Source organism: Girardinichthys multiradiatus, chromosome 17 (genome assembly GCF_021462225.1).
Source record: "Girardinichthys multiradiatus isolate DD_20200921_A chromosome 17, DD_fGirMul_XY1, whole genome shotgun sequence".
Lineage (NCBI taxonomy): Eukaryota > Metazoa > Chordata > Actinopteri > Cyprinodontiformes > Goodeidae > Girardinichthys > Girardinichthys multiradiatus.
The window spans coordinates 15,147,426-15,169,610 of NC_061809.1; the positions used below are offsets into that span (position 1 = coordinate 15,147,426).

At 39.4% G+C, this 22,185-nt stretch overlaps 1 protein-coding gene across 5 annotated transcripts in view; it reads left to right on the forward strand.

Moving 5' to 3' along the window:
* The window catches only part of grm8a (glutamate receptor, metabotropic 8a), a 391,012-nt gene extending 371,402 nt beyond the window's left edge, over positions 1–19,610 (forward strand). For 3 of the 5 annotated variants that reach the window (XM_047390124.1, XM_047390122.1, XM_047390123.1), the window contains exons 12-14: positions 10,946–11,086; positions 12,221–12,326; positions 18,939–19,610. In XM_047390124.1, coding sequence (XP_047246080.1) covers positions 10,946–11,086; positions 12,221–12,326; positions 18,939–18,988 — 297 coding nt within the window. In that variant the 3' untranslated portion in view covers positions 18,989–19,610. Of the gene's footprint in view, positions 1–10,945; positions 11,087–12,220; positions 12,331–18,938 lie in introns of those variants that run through there. The other 2 variants (XM_047390125.1, XM_047390126.1) reach the window with 2 other exon arrangements.
* The last annotated feature ends 2,575 nt before the right edge of the window (positions 19,611–22,185 follow it).

The following is a 22,185-nucleotide window of genomic DNA, read 5'->3' on the forward strand; positions in this document are numbered from 1 at the left end:
TCACTGCCAAGGACTACCGAACCAATCTTGAGGACCATGTGCATCCAATGGTTCAAACATTGTATCCTGAAGGCGGTGCACCAATACACACAGCAAGACTGGCGAAAGATTGGTTTGATGAACATGAAAGTGAAGTTGAACATCTCCCATGGCCTGCACAGTCACCAGATCTAAATATTATTGAGCCACTTTGGGGTGTTTTGGAGGAGCGAGTCAGGAAACGTTTTCCTCCACCAGTATCACGTAGTGACCTGGCCACTATCCTGCAAGAAGAATGGCTTAAAATCCCTCTGACCACTGTGCAGGACTTGTATATATCATTCCCAAGACGAATTGACGCTGTATTGGCCGCAAAAGGAGGCCCTACACCATACTAATAAATTATTGTGGTCTAAAACCAGGTGTTTCAGTTTCATTGTCCAACCCCTGTATTTTCCTGGCGGAGTATCCGCGCACCTTCCTTTTTTCTTAGTTATTGTCAAATCTACAAATGCAATGCTCAAAAAAATAAAGGGAACACTTAAACAACACAATATAACTCCAAGTGAATCAAACATCTGTGAAATCAAACTGTCCTCTTAGGAAGCAGCACTGATTGACAATCAATTTCACATGCTGTTGTGCAAATGGAAGAGACAACAGGGGGAAATCTTTGGCGATTAGCAAAACACACTCAATAAAGGAGTGGTTCTGCAGGTGGGGACCACAGACCACTTCTCAGTACCTATGCTTTCTGGCTTATGTTTTGGTGACCTTTGAATGTTGGTGGTGCTTTCACACTCGTGGTAGTGATCTGCTGCCTGCAACATCCTTCAGCATGACCAGTTTGGCTGTGGAGTGGCATTTCTTTGGAGGGCCGCACGGCAGGAGAGTGCTAGACCTCATGTGGATGGAGTGAGTCAGCAGTTCCTGCAAGATGAAGACATTGAGGCTATGGACTGACCCGCCCGTTCCCCAGACCTGAATCCGATTGAGCACATCTGGGACATCATGTCTTGTTCCATCCATCACGTCGCACCAAAGACTGTCCAGGAGTTGGCGGATGCTTTAGTCCAGGTCTGGGAGGAGATCCCTCAGGAGACCATCCGCCTTCTCATCAGGAGCATGACCAGGCATTGTAGGGAGGTCATACAGGCACGTGGAGGCCACACACAATACTGAGCCTCATTTTGACTTGGTTTAGGGACATTACATCAATGTTGGATCAGCCTGTAGTGTGTTTTTCCATTTTGATTTTGTGTATGGCTCCAAATCCAGGCCTCCATTGGTTAATAGATTTGATTCCATTGATGATTTTTGCATGATTGTTTTGTCAGCACATTCAACTTTGTACAGAACAAAGTTTTATTCAATGAGAATATTTCATTCATTCAGATCTAGGATGTGTTATTTGAGTGTTACCTTTATTTTTTTGAGCAGTGTATTTAACCCTTTAAAACAATAAATATATGGTGAATCTAAATTAAGCAAGTTTTCCATAGATTTTTAGTCGGAGCACATTTATACTGTTTGCTGTAAATTATCAATGTATTCTGTGTTTTTTTAGCTTGAATGACAGCAGAAAATGGATTACTCAAGGCTTACGCTGGTGAAATCCAGTGGAACATCTTTGTAAAATATGTGTCTCCAAAAACGTGGTGTTAAAGACATTAGTCACAGTATGAAAGATTATAGTTGGTGGGTTAACTAATCAACAGTTTTAGAACTTGCTTATGAAGGGACCCAATGCTGCCATTGGGGGCCTACACTCTTTGATGTCCTTTCCCTTAGAAAGTACTTCTCAGTCAGTGCAATTGCATTTAGCCGGTGTTCTTTCCTGAGAGAATCGAGTGAAGAAAATATAAATATGTCATTCAGGTTTATCAGTAAAACTGACATTGTTTAGAAGTTTTTTTTTAATTACATTAGTCAAAACATGTTTTCCTAAATTTTTGTAGTCAAATCTACTATCAATTGGAATGTTGTGCGCTTTAAAATTGAATTACCATCACAAATGTGCATTGCAAGGCCATATACTTCAGAATATATCTGTCACGAGAACAAACCAATGCAAACTAACTGAACCTTACCCGGTAAAAGTAGCCTAACCAAAAAAAATCGATTTATTTTACATAGAGAATTTATGGAGCCAAAAGCATGGAAGGTTGCATTCCAAATTCTGTAGCTCTTGACTGCTAAATTGTCTTTTGAATTGAGTCATACTGCTTCCAAAGCATCTGCCTTAGCCAGCCACCTACCAAAGATACCCTTACTTGTCTTCAGTCAGCTCATTAAATTATGCAGGACTAAAAAGGGCAAAAAAAGTAATGGCAAGAGAAGAGTGGTCTGAATAAAAAGATAATGGAGCTGAAACTTAAACACAAAAGAAAGAAGAATGAAAGGCTTTAAGAGTTGCTATGATACTCATGGTTTACTTTAATTAAGCCTTGACTTTAGCATAGCTTTAAAATACTTAATGGGTAAAGTGTCGCCACCATCAAGCAACAACAGGCCATAATTGATTGTTAAAGCCACATGCTGTGATAAAGGGAGTCTGAAGCAGTGTTGATTTTGAACTGTATTGCCTTCTATGTCAGTCTCCCAAGAGAACATTTTCATTGACTTATAAACAAGAATTCCATGGCAACGAGTGACACAGGACTTTGTTCCTCAATTCATTCACTGAGTTTCTGTTGGCTCTTCCTTACTTTCATCTTTCTCTTCTGAAGGCCAATGTTTGTTCTCAGTAATGTTGAGTTTTATCTCTTTAGAGTTTGTGTTATTGTTTTATTTTCAATGTTTTTGTGTCCCATCTTTATTTTTTTCTTGCACTGTTTCTCTCCTCTGCATCTCTCTGTCTCTCTGGCTAAGCCAGGCATATTGCTTGCCAGAGCTCTTTGATTTCCACACCCTTTTTCTTGTTTTTGGGTATGAAAGGAGTTGTTGTAATTGCACATACAGCACTGTGACTAAGAAATTGCAATTTATTGGTTTGTCAGAAAAAGTTAGTATTTTTCCTTGAACGCGTTTCATTTCTTTATAAACAGAGACTAAAAATATGATTTTCTCAGGTCTCACAAATTAATGAAATTACATAGGCCAGAATGATAAAAATGTTGTACTCTTTACTGGAGTAAAGGATTTAATTTTGCAGCAGAGATAATATTCCGGGAACATCAGATAGCTGCTTGTCGGCAGTTTTTTTTTTTAGATCAGTGAAATATTTAAACATAAAGGAGGACAGGTGGGGAAAAAAACCAAAAGAAATCATAACGGAAGCCAAAATGTGGAATATGAGCATATTAGGTTGTTTTATTATCTTTGTTGCAGCTGTCATGGTTTTAGCATGTTCAGCTGCATTACCTAAACTCAAATATAAATGATTTGTAAATGTTTTCACATTTAGTCAACCACAGGCTTACAGCTGATTATTTGTTTTTGCAGAATTTCACTTAATACCAACACACAGTAGTGCACAATGGGGACAATGGTGGAAAATGATGCATTGTTTTCACAATTCTTTCCCAATAAAAATAATTTGTATTCAGCCGTATATACCTAAGCAAATTATATTTTAACTAAGAGTCCCCTAATTACTAAATAGTCTACCTGTGTGCAGTTTAATTTCCATATAATTACCGCTGCTTTGTGTAGGCCTCAGAGGTTAGAACATTAGTGGACAAAAAAGATGGTCAGTTAGATAATTAAATGGCATTAAGCAGTTTGTGTTGATTTTGTATTTGTGGTCTTGGCTAAATGTAGTAGTTCAAGCTGGTCAAAAACAACCAATGAGAGCCACCCTGCACAGCGAATACTGTCATTCAAGATTGCCAGTATGCTGCAGCTGCGCTAATGGCACTGTACTAATGATTGAGGACCAAGTTTATAGTCAACAAATGGGCATACCATAGTCAATGTAAAGCATATCGATGTTTTGTCCCTTCCAGTTAATGTGACAGCTGTTTATCCGCAGTTATCTGTGGCTACGCTGGCAGGCTCCGCAGTGGGGAAGGGACTGTGGAAGGAGGGCTGTAGCACAGCAGAGAGCTGTAAAGTGTGCTTGTTCAAACCTTTAGGCTAAATCCACAGTTTCCTCAGAACTCCCTACTGCAGTTTTAAGTTTCCTGTAACGGTTTTGGTCCTTAGTTACAATATCTATTTTAGGACCATATATTCAGTTTTATTTGGATCTTTTTATTATACTTTTTTAGATTGTTGACTATTGACTTCCCTTTTTCTCTATTGTTGCTATTGCTAAGTTTGTTTGTCTTGTTTCATTTTTATAGTCTGAGTAATTCTTGTATTGCGTTACACTCTTCACACTAGCATTATACAGCCGACCTTTTATGAGACCTTATTAAATTATATCAGTAATTCTGTGTATTGAGATCTTCTGAAAGCCATGCTGTGTTGCTGAACAAATGACCACAATGGACTAATTCTGACATAGGCATTGTTCTATCCATGTAAAGTTGGTAGAGCTCATGTTCTTGCATGTGTCAGGCTATGGAATTTGAAAAGTCTGCAGAAAATGCAAATTTGCTTAATCTGCATCCATCGTATTCTTTATTTATACAATATATTTCTGAGTGACATTTTGAGCACACACCAAGCCAGACTAATTATTTACATCAGCTGTAATACTTTAGCTCTAGTACAAGTCGGCCGAGAGAAGACGGCTCCCTCTGCACCCATTAATGTGTGGTTGAACTATTAAACTGCCTGTCACCATCAACCGTACGTCCCATGAATTACTGTCTTACACAGACACTGAGTAATAGGGACTCACTGTACATTGCTGAAAGATGGCGAGGAATTGAGCAGTGAATAATGCCTTAAGTGGGAGTTTCTGGACCAGGCTGTGCTCACTGTCATGTAGCAGCCATTGAAGTGTCTACATCCTCATTAAAGCCAAAATTTGTTTTAACCAGGATGGTTTAGCTATTTTAGCTGGTTAATAATAGACAATAGTGTTTTCAAATTATATTAACATATACCCTTTAGTAAAATATTTTAATTACCAGGGACCATGCATGCAAAAACAAAATAATGGTTAACTGTCACCCTGATAGATATATTGTCAATGAGTAGCTTCTTTATTATTTACACAAATAATAATTATTACATTAGAACCATGGTAGTTAGAATAAGGTGACTACTTCCTGGGACCGGGCTTGGTCTTTGAAGCGGTTGATCCTTTCTTGGATCATCGTAGGCCCCCATCAAATGTGGGGCCATCCTCTCCTGGGGGGTGGTGTGCACTTGGGTCTCTGGGTCCTTGGCTGGATCTGCTCTGGCATAGCCTGGCTTCTGCACTGTGATTCTTAGGTGGTTCCCCCAGGGGCTCTCCTCTGCCTGAAGGGACAGGCTTTTGGCTCATTTTTTATATAAATATATCAAGCAGAGCATCGTAGCCAAAACCACAATGCTCCACTTGTGAAAGTAAATCTGTTGGGGTTCTTCTTGGCATTCAGACAACAATTTTATAGGGATTTTATGTACCAACAATAATGTACATTTGTGAAGTCCAAGAAAATAGTATTTTCTGTTTGATATGCAGTAATAATTATTCTCACATGTTATTTTGCTCCATATGCATCTCATATGAGCACCTTCCTCCACATGTTTCCTGTGTCCCCTAACTTGCTTGTGGTAAACTACAAACATGGCCTCTTACCGCTTCCATTTTTGTCATCCATTAAGCCAAATTTGTTAAGTGTATGATTTTGTCAACAGATTATCTTGCCTGTGCTGTGGATCTCTGCAGCTTCTTTCCAGTTATGCCACTTGGCTGCTTCTCTATTGAACGCTCTTCTTGCCTGATCTGTCAGCTTAGGTGAATGGCAATGTCTTGTTTGGTTTAGAGTTGTGCCAACATCTTTTCATTTTTGATGATGGATTTAACAGTCCTATGTGAGATGTTCAAAATTTGGGATAATATTTTAGAACCTAACTCTACTTTAATCTTCTCCATAACTTTCTCCTTCACCTGTCTGCTTAGTTCCTTGGTCTTCATGATGCCGTTTGTTCACCAATGTTCTCTAACAAACCTCTGAGGCCTGGACGGTACAACTGGATTAAATAACACACAGGTGGACACATTCACTAACTGATTACTAAAGGCAATTGGTGTCCCTGGATTTTCTTTAGGTGTATCAGAGTGATGGGGGGCTAATCCAGACACATGCAACATTTTTTAGATATTCATTTGAAAAAAAACTATTTTTAATTTCCTTCTTTTTTTAAATTATGTACTAGTATGAGTAGGTCTTCCAAAGAGACCCCCAATTAAACAAATTGAGGCTTGTGGTAGTAATGGGGGTGAATTGAAAAAGTTGAATGGATATAAATAGTGCTGCAAGACATTATAGTATCTTTGTGGGTGGGCACAACTTTGAGCCAAAGACTGGATGCAACTTTCAGCTGTAATTCTGAAATGATCACTGCAGTGTTTTTCAGCTTTTTTTCTGTTGGTTACTCTTTTCACTCTCTATTCTTCACTTGTCTCTTAAAATTTTCCTTTTATTTTTTGGGCTCTGAATCCTCCTCCTCTCTGGGTGTGAAAAAAATATGTTGTTCCATCTGTTCCTCTGCAGCAATTCATTGATATAAATAACCTGATTAGCTCCAGAGCAGTTCGCTGATCAAACATGAGCTTAAAACACCATATTAGTAAATACAAAGGAATAGAAAAGTTATTTTGGCAAATTTTTACATGGTGATTTTTATTACTTTATATCTAAAGAAAAATATGATTTTAGTGTCTTGTATGTGTGTGTGCGGAGTGTAAGCTGTTGTTAAAGCCTGAAGGGGAGCCTCAGGAAGGGTCCTTTATCCCCTTGCTACCTTCTGAGTTCCTGTTTACGTGAGTTCAGATTGGTCTTTTTAGATCTAAAAGTTCTTGTGTGCCTGCACTCCCTTGCCCTTGGATTTGCTATGCTCTTTCCTTTCCCTTTGGCTACCGTCAGTGTCATCACTTGGCCCCAAGCAGTTGCTTAGTTTCAATGGAAACCAATTTGAGTTTGGTGCAGTAAAGCCAAGGTCATTGTTTGCTGGAGTCACAAATTAATTGAATCGGACGATTTGAGATTTAATGATCGGCCATTGTCTATACCCACTTATCCTTTTGGGGTCGCAGGGTGGCTGGTGCCTATCTCTAGCGGTCATGGGGCAAGAGGCGGGGTACACCCAGGGCAGGTCGATTGTCCATCACAGGGCAGCACAGAGACACACAGGACAAACAACCATGCATGCACACACTCATACCTAAGGGCAATTTCGTGGGGCCGATTAACCTTGCAGTCATGTTTTTGGACATTGGGAGGAAGCCAGAGTACCTGAGGAGAAAGACTCTGGGCCACAGTTCTGCCACCATGCAGGCCACTTTAATAATCAGTTGGATGAAACTTGATTAGGTTTTTAATGTTCTCTTCTTTACAACTTTGCAATAGTCAGCATTGCATCCATTCATCAACATTTGCTGGTATTTGTTAATGCACAGCTGTCCTTCATTTACGTTGTTGTTTGGACTTGTCTTGGCCATTGCAGAACCATGATTGCCTTTTTCAGCCAGTCTGTTATAGAATTGTTTTAGATCTTTGCATATTTGCTGTTTATGTTAAAGATTTATGGAAACACAATTGCAGACACTATGGTTCAATAGCTTGTAGTGGGAACTAACATATTCTGAATGACCCACATTTAACTCAATAATACTTTGTTAAACAATGGCATACTTTTTTCTAGTTGTATTTTCATGAAATTTAACATGTTAACTATGGCATGTGCAGTCTGAAATGAAGCCTGTGGGGTTTTTGTAATTTCTTTAAGCATTTTACTGTCAACCTTCCTAGTATCAGAAGCAACATTTTGCTCCTTTTAAGGCCAGTGTTGATACATTTCCACCTTGACATTTTTTAACACACATCTGTATGTTGTAGATCAACAAACTGTCTTTGGAATAGATTTTCAGACTTGCTCGTGATCAGTTGCTTTTACTTTTGCTTGAGTAACCTGAGATTATACCATCTTTATGCATTGTGATGCACTTTACGAGCCCCAACAGCCAGATTATGCCCCCACCATTGCCTGCCTGTTGGCATGCAGTGGCACTTGACCTCAATGTTCCATGGTGGAAGACTGCCTAATAAGTTTTTAGGCTAAGTACAAGGTGCTCGCAAGTGAGCTGCCACTCCAGATCTTCCACCAGAAGGGTGCCCCAGTCTATCTAATGTGTCAAAGATTTGCCTTTGCTTGTGGTCTGTGATTTATAAGATTAGTCAAACCCCTCTCGTAAGGCCAATTTGAAATGGGAGATCCTATCAGGCTTTAAAATCCTCCACCACGCTAAGGGGAAATATCTTCAGATGTCAGATCAGGATGCACCGTGGAAGACTTCCTTTAGAGGTTTTCCATTGTTAGGTGAGCCACGGGCAGACCCAGAACCCACAGGAGAGACTGCATATCCCTCTGCCTTGGGGACACCTTGGTATCACCTATAGTGTGTCGATAAGGAGGAGGACATCTCTGTTACCCTTCTGGAAGAGTTATTCCCACACCCTATCTTGGATAAGTGGAAAACAATGGATGGCTGTGTGATGCATTTTTCCAGTTCATGTAAAAGGCTTCATGTGTTTACAAAACCCATAGAACATTCAGAGTTTAAATACTAAATGAAATGTTTTTGCGGTGGTTTAAAGCTGGTTTTATCTTATAACCCTGCTGAAGAGCTTGTTTTACAGCTGACACCAACTCAGTCTTGAAATTATTTAGTCCATCCTGGATTTACATACTTGATATTTGAATTGCATTTTATAGCATTTAAATAGCTCATCTGAAAGCACGTTATCTGGCTTTATAATTGCTTTACAATTCATGCTTTTTATAAAGAAGTTAAATAAGTGGAAAAACAAAAGAAACATTACCCTCAGTAAAACCGTTTCAATGGCATGGTAGTAGGTATAAACCAAGACTGTAAAATCATCAACCACTGAGGTAGAAATGCAACAACACACCTCATCTTTTCTCTACTTCTTGTCTAACTGTGCTTACCAACACAGATATTTTCAGTGCATGTGTGCTATTTGACAATGTTGTGCACTTTTGTTTCTCTTGTCCTTCTTTCTCTTGATAATTGCCTTCTACAAGAAACTTTCTTCTTCTGTTCCTTGCACTTATGTCCCAAAACATAAATTTTTGTGTCGTGTTAACTCCCTCCCTGCCATTTCTCGATTGCTTTTCTCTTGTGGTGATATTCCATTTTTACAACACTTGTCCTTTACTCCTCCACCTCCATATTATATACACTGAGAGAAGCACTCGCCTGATGAGCCCCGTGTCTTGAGAGCTTGTCAGCTGTGTCAAGATTGTGGTGAAGCCCGTCATTACATCTGTCCTCCTCCAAACTACTCTCTGAAACTCACCAAGGACCTGTGGGTAGTGCTGACTCCACTGCATTGTGTGCTTGTCTGAAGATTTTTCTGTTTTTGCTATGGCTTTGCAAAATTTTACTTTGCAGAACTGATTTGATATAATGAAACTGAGAAATTTTGTGGGATGCAGATAATTATATCAACACCTTTAAACATGTCATGGTTTCCACTCTGCAATTTAGTTTACTTTAGTGGACAGTAACTGTCTGACAATACAACTCTAGCCAACTCTCAGGTATTTATAAAGAGTACATATTTTGGAGGAGTCTGCTGTCCTTCAACAAGTCAGGTTCTGAATGACAAAGTTTTTCTGTTGCTGTCTGGTCCCATGATAGTCAAACTTTACCCAAACTTAGATTCTAAACCAGAATGCTAGTTTATCATCCTCTTACCTGATGTGCCCCTCAGAACACCTGCAGTGGGGTGTCTGGGCAAAAATGTCCCCCTCTCCCCCCTATAATGGATCTTAGTCATCCTCTCTCTGCCCCATACAACCGTGACATCTTGAAGACGTCAATGTACCTGCACAATTTAACAGTGATGGTGTGTACCAGTGGATGCCTCTGGTTTTTGTCTCTTGGCCATTCCATCCCGCATGAACTCATGCAAGGATTGAGGTTGGAATGGTCTAATGGCGTCACCCCCAGTGTGTCGCTTCATGGCTCTAGGTGTGCATGTTGAGTGGCCAGGTTTCATATGAGGAAATTTGTGTTGGATGGATCTTCTTAGTGGGCTGCACTGGCACATCCGCAACATTGGTTTTGGTGGGGGTGGGTGAACCAATCTGTTCAGTGTAATTTTTAGTCTCCATATGATTATCTAATTTTGACATTTCGTATAATCAACATTAGGCACAAAATATGTTTATTCAACCAAGAAGAGAATAAGATGGGTATCTCTCAAAAGTTCAAAATAATAATTTTATTGGCATGTTAAAAATTAAACACTTTTAATAAGAAATGGAAAAATCTTTATTGGTATAAAAGCAACAATAAACACCATCTTAAAACAGTCGATCAGCTTGTTTCCACTGGTATTTTGAAGATTTATCTGTGGCGATGAGCTCTAAGTGTTGAAGATTGGAAGGCATCCTAGCAATCTTTGTTCTCTAAGATTGATTTTGGGACTGGCTAGGCCACTCCAAAATGTTAAAATTTGTAGATAATCTAAAACATAAATCTGCCAGTCGTATGAATAAATTGGAGTGTAACTGTAACCTACGATCTTGTGCCATGTATGTAGCTTATCATTCTACGTATACACATATCTAACATTGCAGGAGGTCTGTAACATATTGAGACCAAACAATTTCTTTGGTGTCATTATTTAATACATTGCTTGAATATACCTTTCCTTGTGTTCTTGACTGTCAGTGCAGATGTCTTTTTCTTATTCTGCAACCAATCTTTATTTTAGACTATTCTTTAGCTTCCTGTCAGTGTGTCGCCTTTTTAGTATTCCACACCTTTTTTTTTAGATGAAATGTGATGAATTTGTCTCATCTTCTCTCTGTGTATGTATCCCTCTTGTTTCAGATGTACATCCAAACTACCACCCTGACGATCTCTCTCAGCCTCTCTGCCTCCGTATCTCTGGGGATGCTGTACATGCCTAAGGTCTACATCATCCTCTTCCACCCAGAGCAAAATGTGCCCAAAAGAAAACGTAGCTTCAAGGTAAGTTCATCTTGAACTGATATATTCTAAAAAACACACAAACAAATGGAAAACAAAAAAAAAAATTGAGAACTAATGGCATGATCTGTGAATGTTACTTGCATTCACTTGTTTGCCTGAAGAAAACACAATGCATTAAAAATTAGAAATCCTGAAACCCATGCATGGTCCACACAAACGGTATTTCTGTGCATAGAAACAGAATACATAAAGCTGTTCAAATGATATGAGGCTGTCGGGAATGATGGATTAGGTTCACTTTTCAAACAGGTGTTTGGATTACATTTGTTGGTGCATAGAGGCACAGACTGGGGATTTAGTCCAGTCAGTCAGAGACAGACATGAGGCAGCAGAATAGGAAATTACTGGGCCAGTGCATGAAATCCTGGGCTCGAGCTCATGTATAGGTCCATGTATATTATATGATTTGATAAACCAGCACAGAGTAGTGCATACTTGTGAAGCCTAAGAAAATAGATAAATGGTTTTGATATTTGTATTCAATTTCCCAGACTCAACTCTTTGAGGATATGTCTGGGCCAACTTTGCACATGGAAATGTTGCTCATTCATCTTTTCGAAATAGCTCAAGGTCAGTCAGACTGGATGCAGTGTGAGTTTGAGTGAAGATCAATTTTTAAGTCTAGCCACAGATTTTAAATTGGATTAAACCATACCGACATAGCTCGAACTGCATGGTTAAGGTGTTTACTACCAAGTTTGTAACTTTATTTATAATGAAAATAAATTGAACCCAGGTGGACTCTACTTCTCCTTAATAAGGTGACTTTTGAAGGCAACTAGTTTCATGTGATATAATTTAGGGACTGAATACAAATGCATACCAGCTTTTCATTAAAGATTTTGAAAAGCATGAATCACTTTTTTCCTCCAGTTCCCAATTATGCACTACTTTATGTTGGCTTATCACATAGGATATATTGAAGTTTGGGGTTGTAAAGTGACAGAATGCCAAAGGGTTAATATGAACAATTTTGCAAGATGCCTTGGTACCAAGAAATTGCTCAAAGTCTGTAACAGCTCATATTTTCTCACTTTATCGATGATGCCAATTGAATCTTCATTTGTACTTTTTAGGTTTTTAATAGGTTTGTTGAATCTTTGATTTTTACAGGCAATCGTAACAGCAGCCACTATGTCAGGAAAGCTGACCCAAAAGGGAGGAGACCGGCCAAATGGAGAAGTCAAGACTGAACTGTGTGAGAGTATGGAGACCAACAGTGAGTAAGAGAACACCAAACTTTTATAATTACACATACAATAGGTTAGAAAAAATCTATTTAATGTTTTTGGTACAATTCATATTAACCTTGTAGTGTATATATAGTATTTTGATTAACAGTTGTGCAAAATAAGTGCTTATAATGGAGGCAAATAGATTCAAATGTGGGGATGTTTAGTCACAACCACCCACTATGTGTCTAATGCATTTAAAATATTTTGTTAATTACATATCATAGATTAGTGCCACACAAACAAATACAATGTTTACGCCTTTTTCATTATTAATTTGTATGCCTCGCTTTTTCTTTCCTGCAATAGTGCCCATTTCTAAATAGCATGGTGTAAAGTACTGCCCTATCTATGTCAAAAACTTTATTATGGACTGATCTAGCTCACTCCATTATCAGAGTGTGTATGTGAACCAATGTGTGCATGCTGCCAAAACAGGTGAAATGTGTGCATTATTACAGTAGTATAGGGATTCAAACTTAAAACCAGCTGTGAACTCATGTTATATAGAGTGATATACGCTGCTCAAAAAAATAAAGGGAACGCTCAAATAACACATCCTAGATCTGAATGAATGGAATGTGCTGGCAAAAATCATCAATAGAGGCCTGGATTTGGAGTCATACACAAAAAACACACTGCAGGCTGATCCAACATTGATGTAATGTCCCTAAAACAAGTCAAAAATGAGGCTCAGTATTGTGTGTGGCCTCCACGTGCCTGTATGACCTCCCTACAATGCCTGGTCATGCTCCTGACAAATCTCCTCCCAGACCTGGACTAAAGCATCCGCCAACTCCTGGACAGTATGTGGTGCAACGTGACGTTGGTGGATGGAGCGAGACATGATGTCCCAGATGTGTTCAATTGGATTCAGGTCTGGGGAACGGGCGGATCTGTCCATAGCTTCAATGTCTTCATCTTGCAGGAACTGCTGACTCACTCCAGCCACATGAGGTCTAGCATTCTCCTGCCGTGCTGCCCTCCAAAGAAATGCCACACCATTACTGACCCACTGCCAAACCGGTCGTGCTGAAGGATGTTGCAGGCAGCAGATCACTCTCCACGGTGTCTGTCACATGCGCTCAGTGTGAACCTGCTTTCATCTGTGAAGAGCACAGGGTGCCAGTGGCGAATTTGCCAATCCTGGTGTTCTCTGGCTAATGCCAAGCGCCCTGCACGGTGTTGGGCTGTGAGCACAACCCCCATTTGTGGACGTCTGGGCCTTCATACCATCCTCATGGAGTCGGTTTCTAACCGTTTATGGCCTGTTGGAGGTCATTTTGCAGGGCTCTGGCAGTGCTCCTCCTGCTGGGTTGTTGACCTCCTAACGCCTCCTCCACGTCTCCTGGTGTACTGGCCTGTCTCCTGGTAGCGCCTCCAGGCTCTGGACACTACACTGACAGACACAGCAAACCTTCTTGCCACACATGGCATGGATGAGCTGCACTACCTGAGCCACTTGTGTGGGTTGTAGAGTCCGTCTCATGCTACCACGGGTGTGAAAGCACCACCAACATTCAAAAGTGACCAAAACATCACCCAGAAAGCTTAGGTACTGTGAAGTTGTCTGTGGTCCCCACCTGCTGAACCACTCCTTTATTGAGTGTGTCTTGTTAATCACCAAAGATTTCCACCTGTTGTCTATTCCATTTGCACAACAGCATGTGAAATTGATTGTCAGTGTTGCTTCCTAAGTGTACAGTTTGATTTACTTGGAGTTATATTGTGTTGTTTAAGTGTGCCCTTTATTTTTTTGAGCAGTGTATTTCAAGCCTTTGTTTCTTACAGGCAAAGAATAGCCCAAATTCAATGCCTCAGAAAATACAGAATACTGTGAAAAGGTTCATTATTGGACACTCATGTCATCACTCTCTAATCAGCTATTTAACTCAAAACACCTCCAAATGTGTCCTGAGCCATTAAATGGTCTCCCACTCTGGTTTATAGGCTACACAATCATGGGGAAGATTGCCAGTGCTGAAGAAGCTGTTTAAGAGTACTGTTTCCAAGCATATTAACAGAAAACTGAATGGTAGGAAAAGGTGTAACAGGGAGAACAGCAGCCTTGAGACGATTGTCAAGCAAACCATTGAAGGAGTAGACTGAGTCTGGAGTCGGAGCATCAAGAACCACCACACGGTTCAAGCCACATTTGAAGCGTCTTACCTGAGTTAAGGGGAAACGGAACTAGAGTGTAATGGTTTGTAATGTCATCTGCTGGGCCACTGTTTGATGAAGTCTAGTCAATGTAGCCATCTACCAGGAAATTCTAGAGCGCTTCCCTATGCTGACAAGCTGTATGGAGATGCTGATTTTATTTTCCAGCAGGACTTGGCACCGGTCCACACTGCTAAAGATACCAAAATTATTGCTGTGGCAAATTTCTGCTGGTGAATTTAAGTAAAGGAAAATCACATACATAATTGCACAGGATAAAAATTCAGTGTTCTAATGAAACTATATTTCTTCCATAAATAAAGGCTTGAAACATGTTACTCTGTGTAATGAATCTACATGAGAGACAAATGCTGAACATTTTCACAAAATAACTTTTTTTTTTATTATTATGCCTGTAATTGCTGTTCCTGTTGATATTTGGTGATGGAAGATCTCCTTTTCCATCACCCCTTATCTGGCTGGACACTACAAAATGTAAATATCACCTGCTGTCAGAGAACCATGCAAAAGCATATACAGGGGTTGGACAATGAAACACCGGTCATTTTAGTGTGGGAGGTTTCATGGCTAAATTGGACCAGCTTGGTAGCCAGTCTTCATTGATTGCACATTGCACCAGTAAGAGCAGAGTGTGAAGGTTCAATTAGCAGGGTAAGAGCACAGTTTTGCTCAAAATATTGAAATGCACACAACATTATGGGTGACATACCAGAGTTCAAAAGAGGACAAATTGTTGGTGCACGTCTTGCTGGCGCATCTGTGACCAAGACAGCAAGTCTTTGTGATGTATCAAGAGCCACGGTATCTAGGGTAATGTCAGCATACCACCAAGAAGGACGAACCACATCCAACAGGATTAAATGTGGAGGCAAGAGGAAGCTGTCTGAAAGGGATGTTCGGGTGCTAACCCGGATTGTATCCAAAAAACATAAAACCACGGCTGCCCAAATCACGGCAGAATCAATATACACGGCTGGGCTGCTATAGCCAAACCTGTGGTCGCCAAAGCCAAACGTCGGTTTCAATGGTGCCAGGGGCGCAAATCTTGGGCTGTGGACAACGTGAAACATGTATTGTTCTCTGATGAGTCCACCTTTACTGTTTTCCCAACATCCGAGAGAGTTACAGTGTGGAGAAGCCCCAAAGAAGCATACCACCCAGACTGTTGCATGACCACAATGAAGCATGGGGGTGGATCAGTGATGGTTTGGGCTGCCATATCATGGCATTCCCTTGGCCCAATACTTGTGCTAGATGGGCGCGTCACTGCCAAGGACCACCGAACCATTCTTGAGGACCATGTGCATCCAATGGTTCAAACATTGTATCCTGAAGGCGGTGCCGTGTATCAGAATGACATTGCACCAATACACACAGCAAGACTGGTGAAAGATTGGTTTGATGAACATGAAAGTGAAGTTGAACATCTCCCATGGCCTGCACAGTCACCAGATCTAAATATTATTGAGCCACTTTGGGGTGTTTTGGAGGAGCGAGTCAGGAAACGTTTTCCTCCACCAGTATCACGTAGTGACCTGGCCATTATCCTGTAAGAAGAATGGCTTAAAATCCCTCTGACCACTGTGCAGGACTTGTATATGTCATTCCCAAGACGAATTGACGCTGTATTGGCCGCAAAAGGAGGCCCTACACCATACTAATAAATGATTGTGGTCTAAAACCAGGTGTTTCAGTTTCATTGTCCAACCCCTGTAGGTCTTATTACAGGAGGAAAGGCTGGAATGGGCCTTAAAGTTATTTTAATAATATGCATGTTTTTAGAATAATGCTCAACAGTTTTCAATAAACAAAATGGTAAATAAAATGTCTTTGATTTTGGTATTTGGGTCAATGTTAATTTAAGGATACAAATGGCTTTTTTGCCATTAGTAGCTTTACAGAAAGTAGAAATAGAATGTAGGAAAGCTGCATTGAAGACAGTAGCCTCAGCATATGTTGCGCATGCTCTAACATGACACCTTAACTGTCAATATCTAAACTTCACGCATGGTCCTGGAGTCATTTGGCTCGTATGCCCATCAATGTTAAGACACGGCACACAAAATATCCTCAGTTAATTTTATGCATAGGAAAAATGAGTGGAGAGTTGGGCTCACCTTCACTCACTGGGTGGGTTTGCTTGTCGGCGCCCAGCTCAGTCGTCTCCTCCTGGGGATGAGAGGTTCGCATCCCTTCAGCCCAAGCAGCAGTAAGGTGGACCCTGCCCCAGGACATGACAGTGACACCTGGAGGAGAGTTTTGTTATTAAACTTCTGTGCCAGTCACAAATTTATGGGGGAAATTTACTGACAAAAATCTAGAGCACATTTTCAATTTGAGGGCAGGGTGTCATTCTGCTTGTACTCAAACTTAGTAATGCTTGCATTCAAAACTTCTGCTTTCTTTCAAATATACTCCGTTCTCTCTCAAATCTTTTTCTGCGCTCTGATCTAATGCTTCTTGCATAGATAATTTCTCTTCCTGCGTGCTTCATCCTCCGTGCCCGCAAACTTGCTCTCTGCTTGGATCAAAACTGCGTTCTCAAGTGTCTTTCCTGCTCGCCCTCAGATTAAAGTCGTATCATCTCCTAGCAACCATATAAGCCAATAGAATGGCAGCGTGCAATTGCTAGGTCACAGGCTTAGTTGGGATGCACTTGTTTTCTTCTACTGACTGTGCCTGTGTTGCTACAATTGATGACTGAGAACATATTGCATTTGGCGCCTCAGCAGAGTCTGTAACAATGGTAGAAAGTACAGCATTATAGTTATTTTATCGCGAAGCACTTAAATTATGGAAAATGAAGAATCATTTATTTATAAAATGAATGATTCAGATATCATAAATAGGTATCCCAATAAGTAAAAAGATTTTTTTTTATTTAACCCAAGGACCAAACCTTTAAAATGTAAGGTTAGCTTTGATACACTAGATGAATTAGCAAATTTACAATGCAATTCTTAAATATGCCTTTGACTGAAAAGATGTGTTTGTCATATTTTATTGTAATGTTGTTTGTTGATAGAAACAGACATACATTTTAAACTCCTGAATGTTTAAAATCACTTATTTTAGGATAGTTTGAATTATTCATTTTCATTGTACTTTGCTGAGTTGAGCTATCCAGTGAAGTAGATTGACCTGTGTCAGGGAAGTAGCAACACAGGTACGCTCAGTAGAAGGAAACAAGTGCACCCCAACTAAGCCTCTGACCTAGCAATTGCACACTGTCATTCTATTGGCTGATATGGTTGCTAGGAGATGATACGTCTTTAATCTGAGAGAGATCCAAAAGAATTTGCGAGCAGGGAAGAAACTTGAGAGCTCAGTTTTGATCCGAGCAGAAAGCAAGTTTTGCACATGGAGGAGAAATTATCAATGATAGAAGTATTACATCACAGCGCAGAAAGAAAGATTTGAGCGAGAACAGAGTATATTTGAAAGAAAGTAGAAAGTTTGAATACAAGCAGAATGGCATCCTGCTCTCAAATTGAAAATATATGTTCTTGATTTTTGGCAGTAAATTTCCCCCATAGAAATTGCCCACAAGAGCCTTCATCAGTGCTCAGATCTGTTGGTTCCATCATATGTTTGGTCCTATTACACCATCAGTACCTCACAGAGGTTTTCCTACCCTTTGAAATTATTTACAGTTCTCCATGTCAAAGATAGATACTAATTTTAAAAGCACATTGTAGTACAACCTTTTGATGCAATTACAGCTGGAAGTCATTTAGGGTTTGTCTCTAGCAGCTTTACATATCTAGGGACTGACATTTTTCTTTACAAAATACCTCAGGTTTAGTCAGCTGGGATGGATTGCATCTGAATAGCGATTCTCAAGAAGATTTAGCTCTTGCTGTATGATCAAGATTATCCTCTAACAGGCTTTCTTCCAGAAAAACTCTGAAGAACATCCCCACAGCATGAAGCTGCTATGGGCCTCTTCACTGCTTCTTTAACTAATGTTCTCCATGTCTTGGGAGGTAATTCATGTACTACTCAGTTGATGTTTACAGGTATCTGGTTGGGTTGTTAAAGTAAAGGGGGCTAAAAATACTACATTCTGTTCCTTTCACATAAAATCCCAATGAAATACATTAGTTTGTAGCACAACAAAATGTGAGCAATTTCAAGGGCTATGAATACTGCACTTGCATTGAAAAATAAGAGGTAAAACCCCAATGAACCCAAAACAGGATATCGGTTAGGCACCTGTGGTGCTGCACAGACATTGACATTTAACAGAGAATGCTGGAGGAGACACGAGACATCGCACTTTTCGAAATCTCAACAACTCAGGTGGTGTGTGTGGACGTGACTGCATTGCTACTTAATTCTATTGCCAACAGATTTTTTTTGCTTCTTGTCACAAATGCATTCATTCACATTTCTATTTATTCTGTCTCTTTACACAGCTTCATCAACTAAGACGACATATGTCAGCTACAGTAATCATGCCATCTGAAAGGACTACAGGGGGAAGGAGGTGTGGATCACATCTGATTTTGCCGAAAAATGTGTGAATGCACAGAAGGCCCAATGGAAACCAAGCATGAGACATTTTGTATTTGTTACCCATCAATACCACAGAGGTGGGACCACTCAAACAGCCAGTCAGTGTGCCTGCTTTGCTGCTACTCCCAGCTCATTGGTCCTGCCATGAACTTACCTGTTTAAAGAAAAAAAAAAGTGATATACCACAGGACAATGGACATAAAAAAAAAATAGGAAACAAAATTTGAAAAATAAATCTTTAAAAAAAGTCTGAAGATGTGTAAAAATTATATAAAAGGGTTAAGGTGGTGATGTAAAAGATATTTAAAAAGAGAAAATCTATGAGACTCAAAGTGTTTGTTGTTGTTCTCTACTTGTAAGTATTTTTGTGGTTGTGACAATTTTTTCATTCTTGTCTCACCGTTGTCTTTGGATCGCCCTTGCATAATGAGATGAGTGTGTTTCCTCCTGCTGTCTTGGCAAACTGGGTTGTAGCCTTGGGTTGTGAACCTGTAAAATGCCATGATTGAAGCATGCCAGTTTTTATACAAAAAGGAGATTTATTTATAATAAAGGAATGTTTTGCAAATGTGTAGATTTGTCGTTATGTTTTTGACAGATCAAGGCTGATGTTTTGTGTTCACTCAGCAGTCAAGTTCAGTTTTTCGAGGCAAATTCATCCAATTGCAGCAATCCATGTTTTAAGGGAAAGAAACCTCCAGCAGAAGCCAGCTTTGGGTGACAGCAGTGTGGGCCAAGACAAACTAGGGATTTGAAAAAACAGAAACGTAACAAAGCAATAAGCTCCTAGCCAGTAGTAAAATATATGGGATAAAAGAACTGGTTTCACCTTGTAGTGTGAGAGCAGAGTGCGCTGTTTGGAACATAAGGGCTTCCAGATAGTAAAGATTTACAATAGTCAAGCGTCTGATTAAAAAATGCATTGGCTACTCTTCTGAACCACACTGGGACAGGATATTTCTGATTGCAGATAGAAATGGCATGTCCTGGTCAAAAATAAAAAAAAATTTAACATTATTTCTGGATATCATTCAGTGTCATCTAGTTTTTACTGACAGAGAAAGAATTAGCCCAAGAACTGAACCCCACGGTATTGCAAAAGTAAATGTGCCCTTAACATGAACAAACTGTAATCCCTACAGCATGGTCAATCCTCTGTAAGAGGCTACTGTAATTGACTGTTTTAAATGCAGCACTGACATCTAAGAGGACAGTATACACTCAAGCTCATTAGCTGAGGCTTTGAGAATATCGGTTACTTTCACCACAAGACTTTGAAATGTGCCATCTGCTGAGTACATCGAATACATATCTCTCAAGCTTAGAAGAAAGGAAATCCTCATCCTAATATGCATAACACAAAGAATGGAGTAAATTCTTATGTGCCCGTTAAAGTATAGTTATCCTAAGGACTAAAGTGGACAGCGAGTGGAGTGGAGACTGAGAATTTACACTGGTGTATGACTACTCTTGCCCCAAGACAAGTAAACAATAATTGCTGCAGTTTTTTTTTTTTTTTTAACCATTTCTGTAACGTCTCAAAATCAAACTGGACAAAGTGACAACTAACATCCTTGTGTCCAGATGACAAAGTGGTTGGTCAAATTTGTTTGCCTGAGCTCAAATAAGGTAAAGGTATTTTGTTTGAGTATCATCACAGATGGCACATGTTACGGCTTATCACAAACACTGCAAATGCAGAAGCCACAGCTGCATTTTTTAGTTGTTCCACAATTACCCTTAGATATAACATCAAAACCTGCATACTGTCCAGTTTTGACTATATTCTAAAGTTTTATTTGCAAACATATCTTTTAAGCCCTCTTTCAGTCTACAAAAAAAAATACAGTTTTTAATCTCTTAAACATTTTCCTTTCACAAAAAATGTGCCGCATAAAGCATGCAATCCTAATTTCATGCAAATACTTATGTCGTGCAATAAAATGCAAATTAATTACTTAAAAATCACACAATGTGATTTTCTGGATTTTTGTTTCAGATTCCGTCACTCGCAGTGAGGAGTATCTATCGTAAAAAGACTTCTACGTGCTTTGCAAGTGGGAAAGCCAGCAAAATCAGCAGTGTATCAAATACTTATTCCCCCCACTGTATTTAATTAAGTGGATATCAGTATTCACAAACAAGACCCGTTTTCTCTTGATGCATGTTAATATGTAACATAACTGTATATATTTGCCACGTCAAGAAACTTTGTTCAATTCATGTGTTTGCAACAACTGTGTGAGTTAATTCATGTGTTTGCAACAACTGTGTGAGTTAATGCCTTAAACACAGGACCTATGTTAAGGTAATGTGGAAACAAAATTGTGAATGCATAAAAGCAGCAGAAAATATATAAATTTCAAAATGTTACACAAACCTTAAATGTAGTCACCAAATATTCTTGGTAAGCCAATTCCTAAATTTACCACTTTTGAATCTTCTAATTCACATTTGTTACTTTTTTTTTTTTTATCTCATAACCACTTAAAATGTATCTATTGGGTCACCCAATCTTTTAAATATTATGTCATCATTGTAAACTTGAGTTGCAAGCGCATAGTTTTGTAAAAAATTGATAAATAAAAAAATCAGTTTTCATCAAAAAAAAAAAGCTAACCTGATCATATGTCACAAAGTAATTACCTTTCTTGTGTAAATCAATAATTAGCTTTGATTAACCACTATTTGTTGGAAAACTGAGTTTAATGTAATTAGCCATGCCCTAGCCTGACCAGTAAATCATAAAATCACCTTGTGGTGTCTGCAGTTTACATAAATAATGGATTGACATGTTATCAGCCCTAATTAGGAGACATAACGCTGTAAATCGTGAGACACCACGTCAAACCTGGACAGGGCCGTGTTTGTCCAAGCAAGGAGCTGACTCTGCCTGGAGGACATGGTTGTGATAACACCTTACATCCTGCGACTGATTTATATGTTAGAGCTGTGTCTCGAGTGATATCAAAAGCCACATGGAGGAGGAGTATATGAACACAGTGTGTGCAGGTATGATTTTGTTCGTTAAAAAATATTTTTCCAAGGTCTTCACCTTTTAAAGAGGCTTTAAATTTCTACCACTGTAACAACAATTCTATGCAGCTTTTATTGAGCTTTATGTTTTAACAATTTATTTGACATACC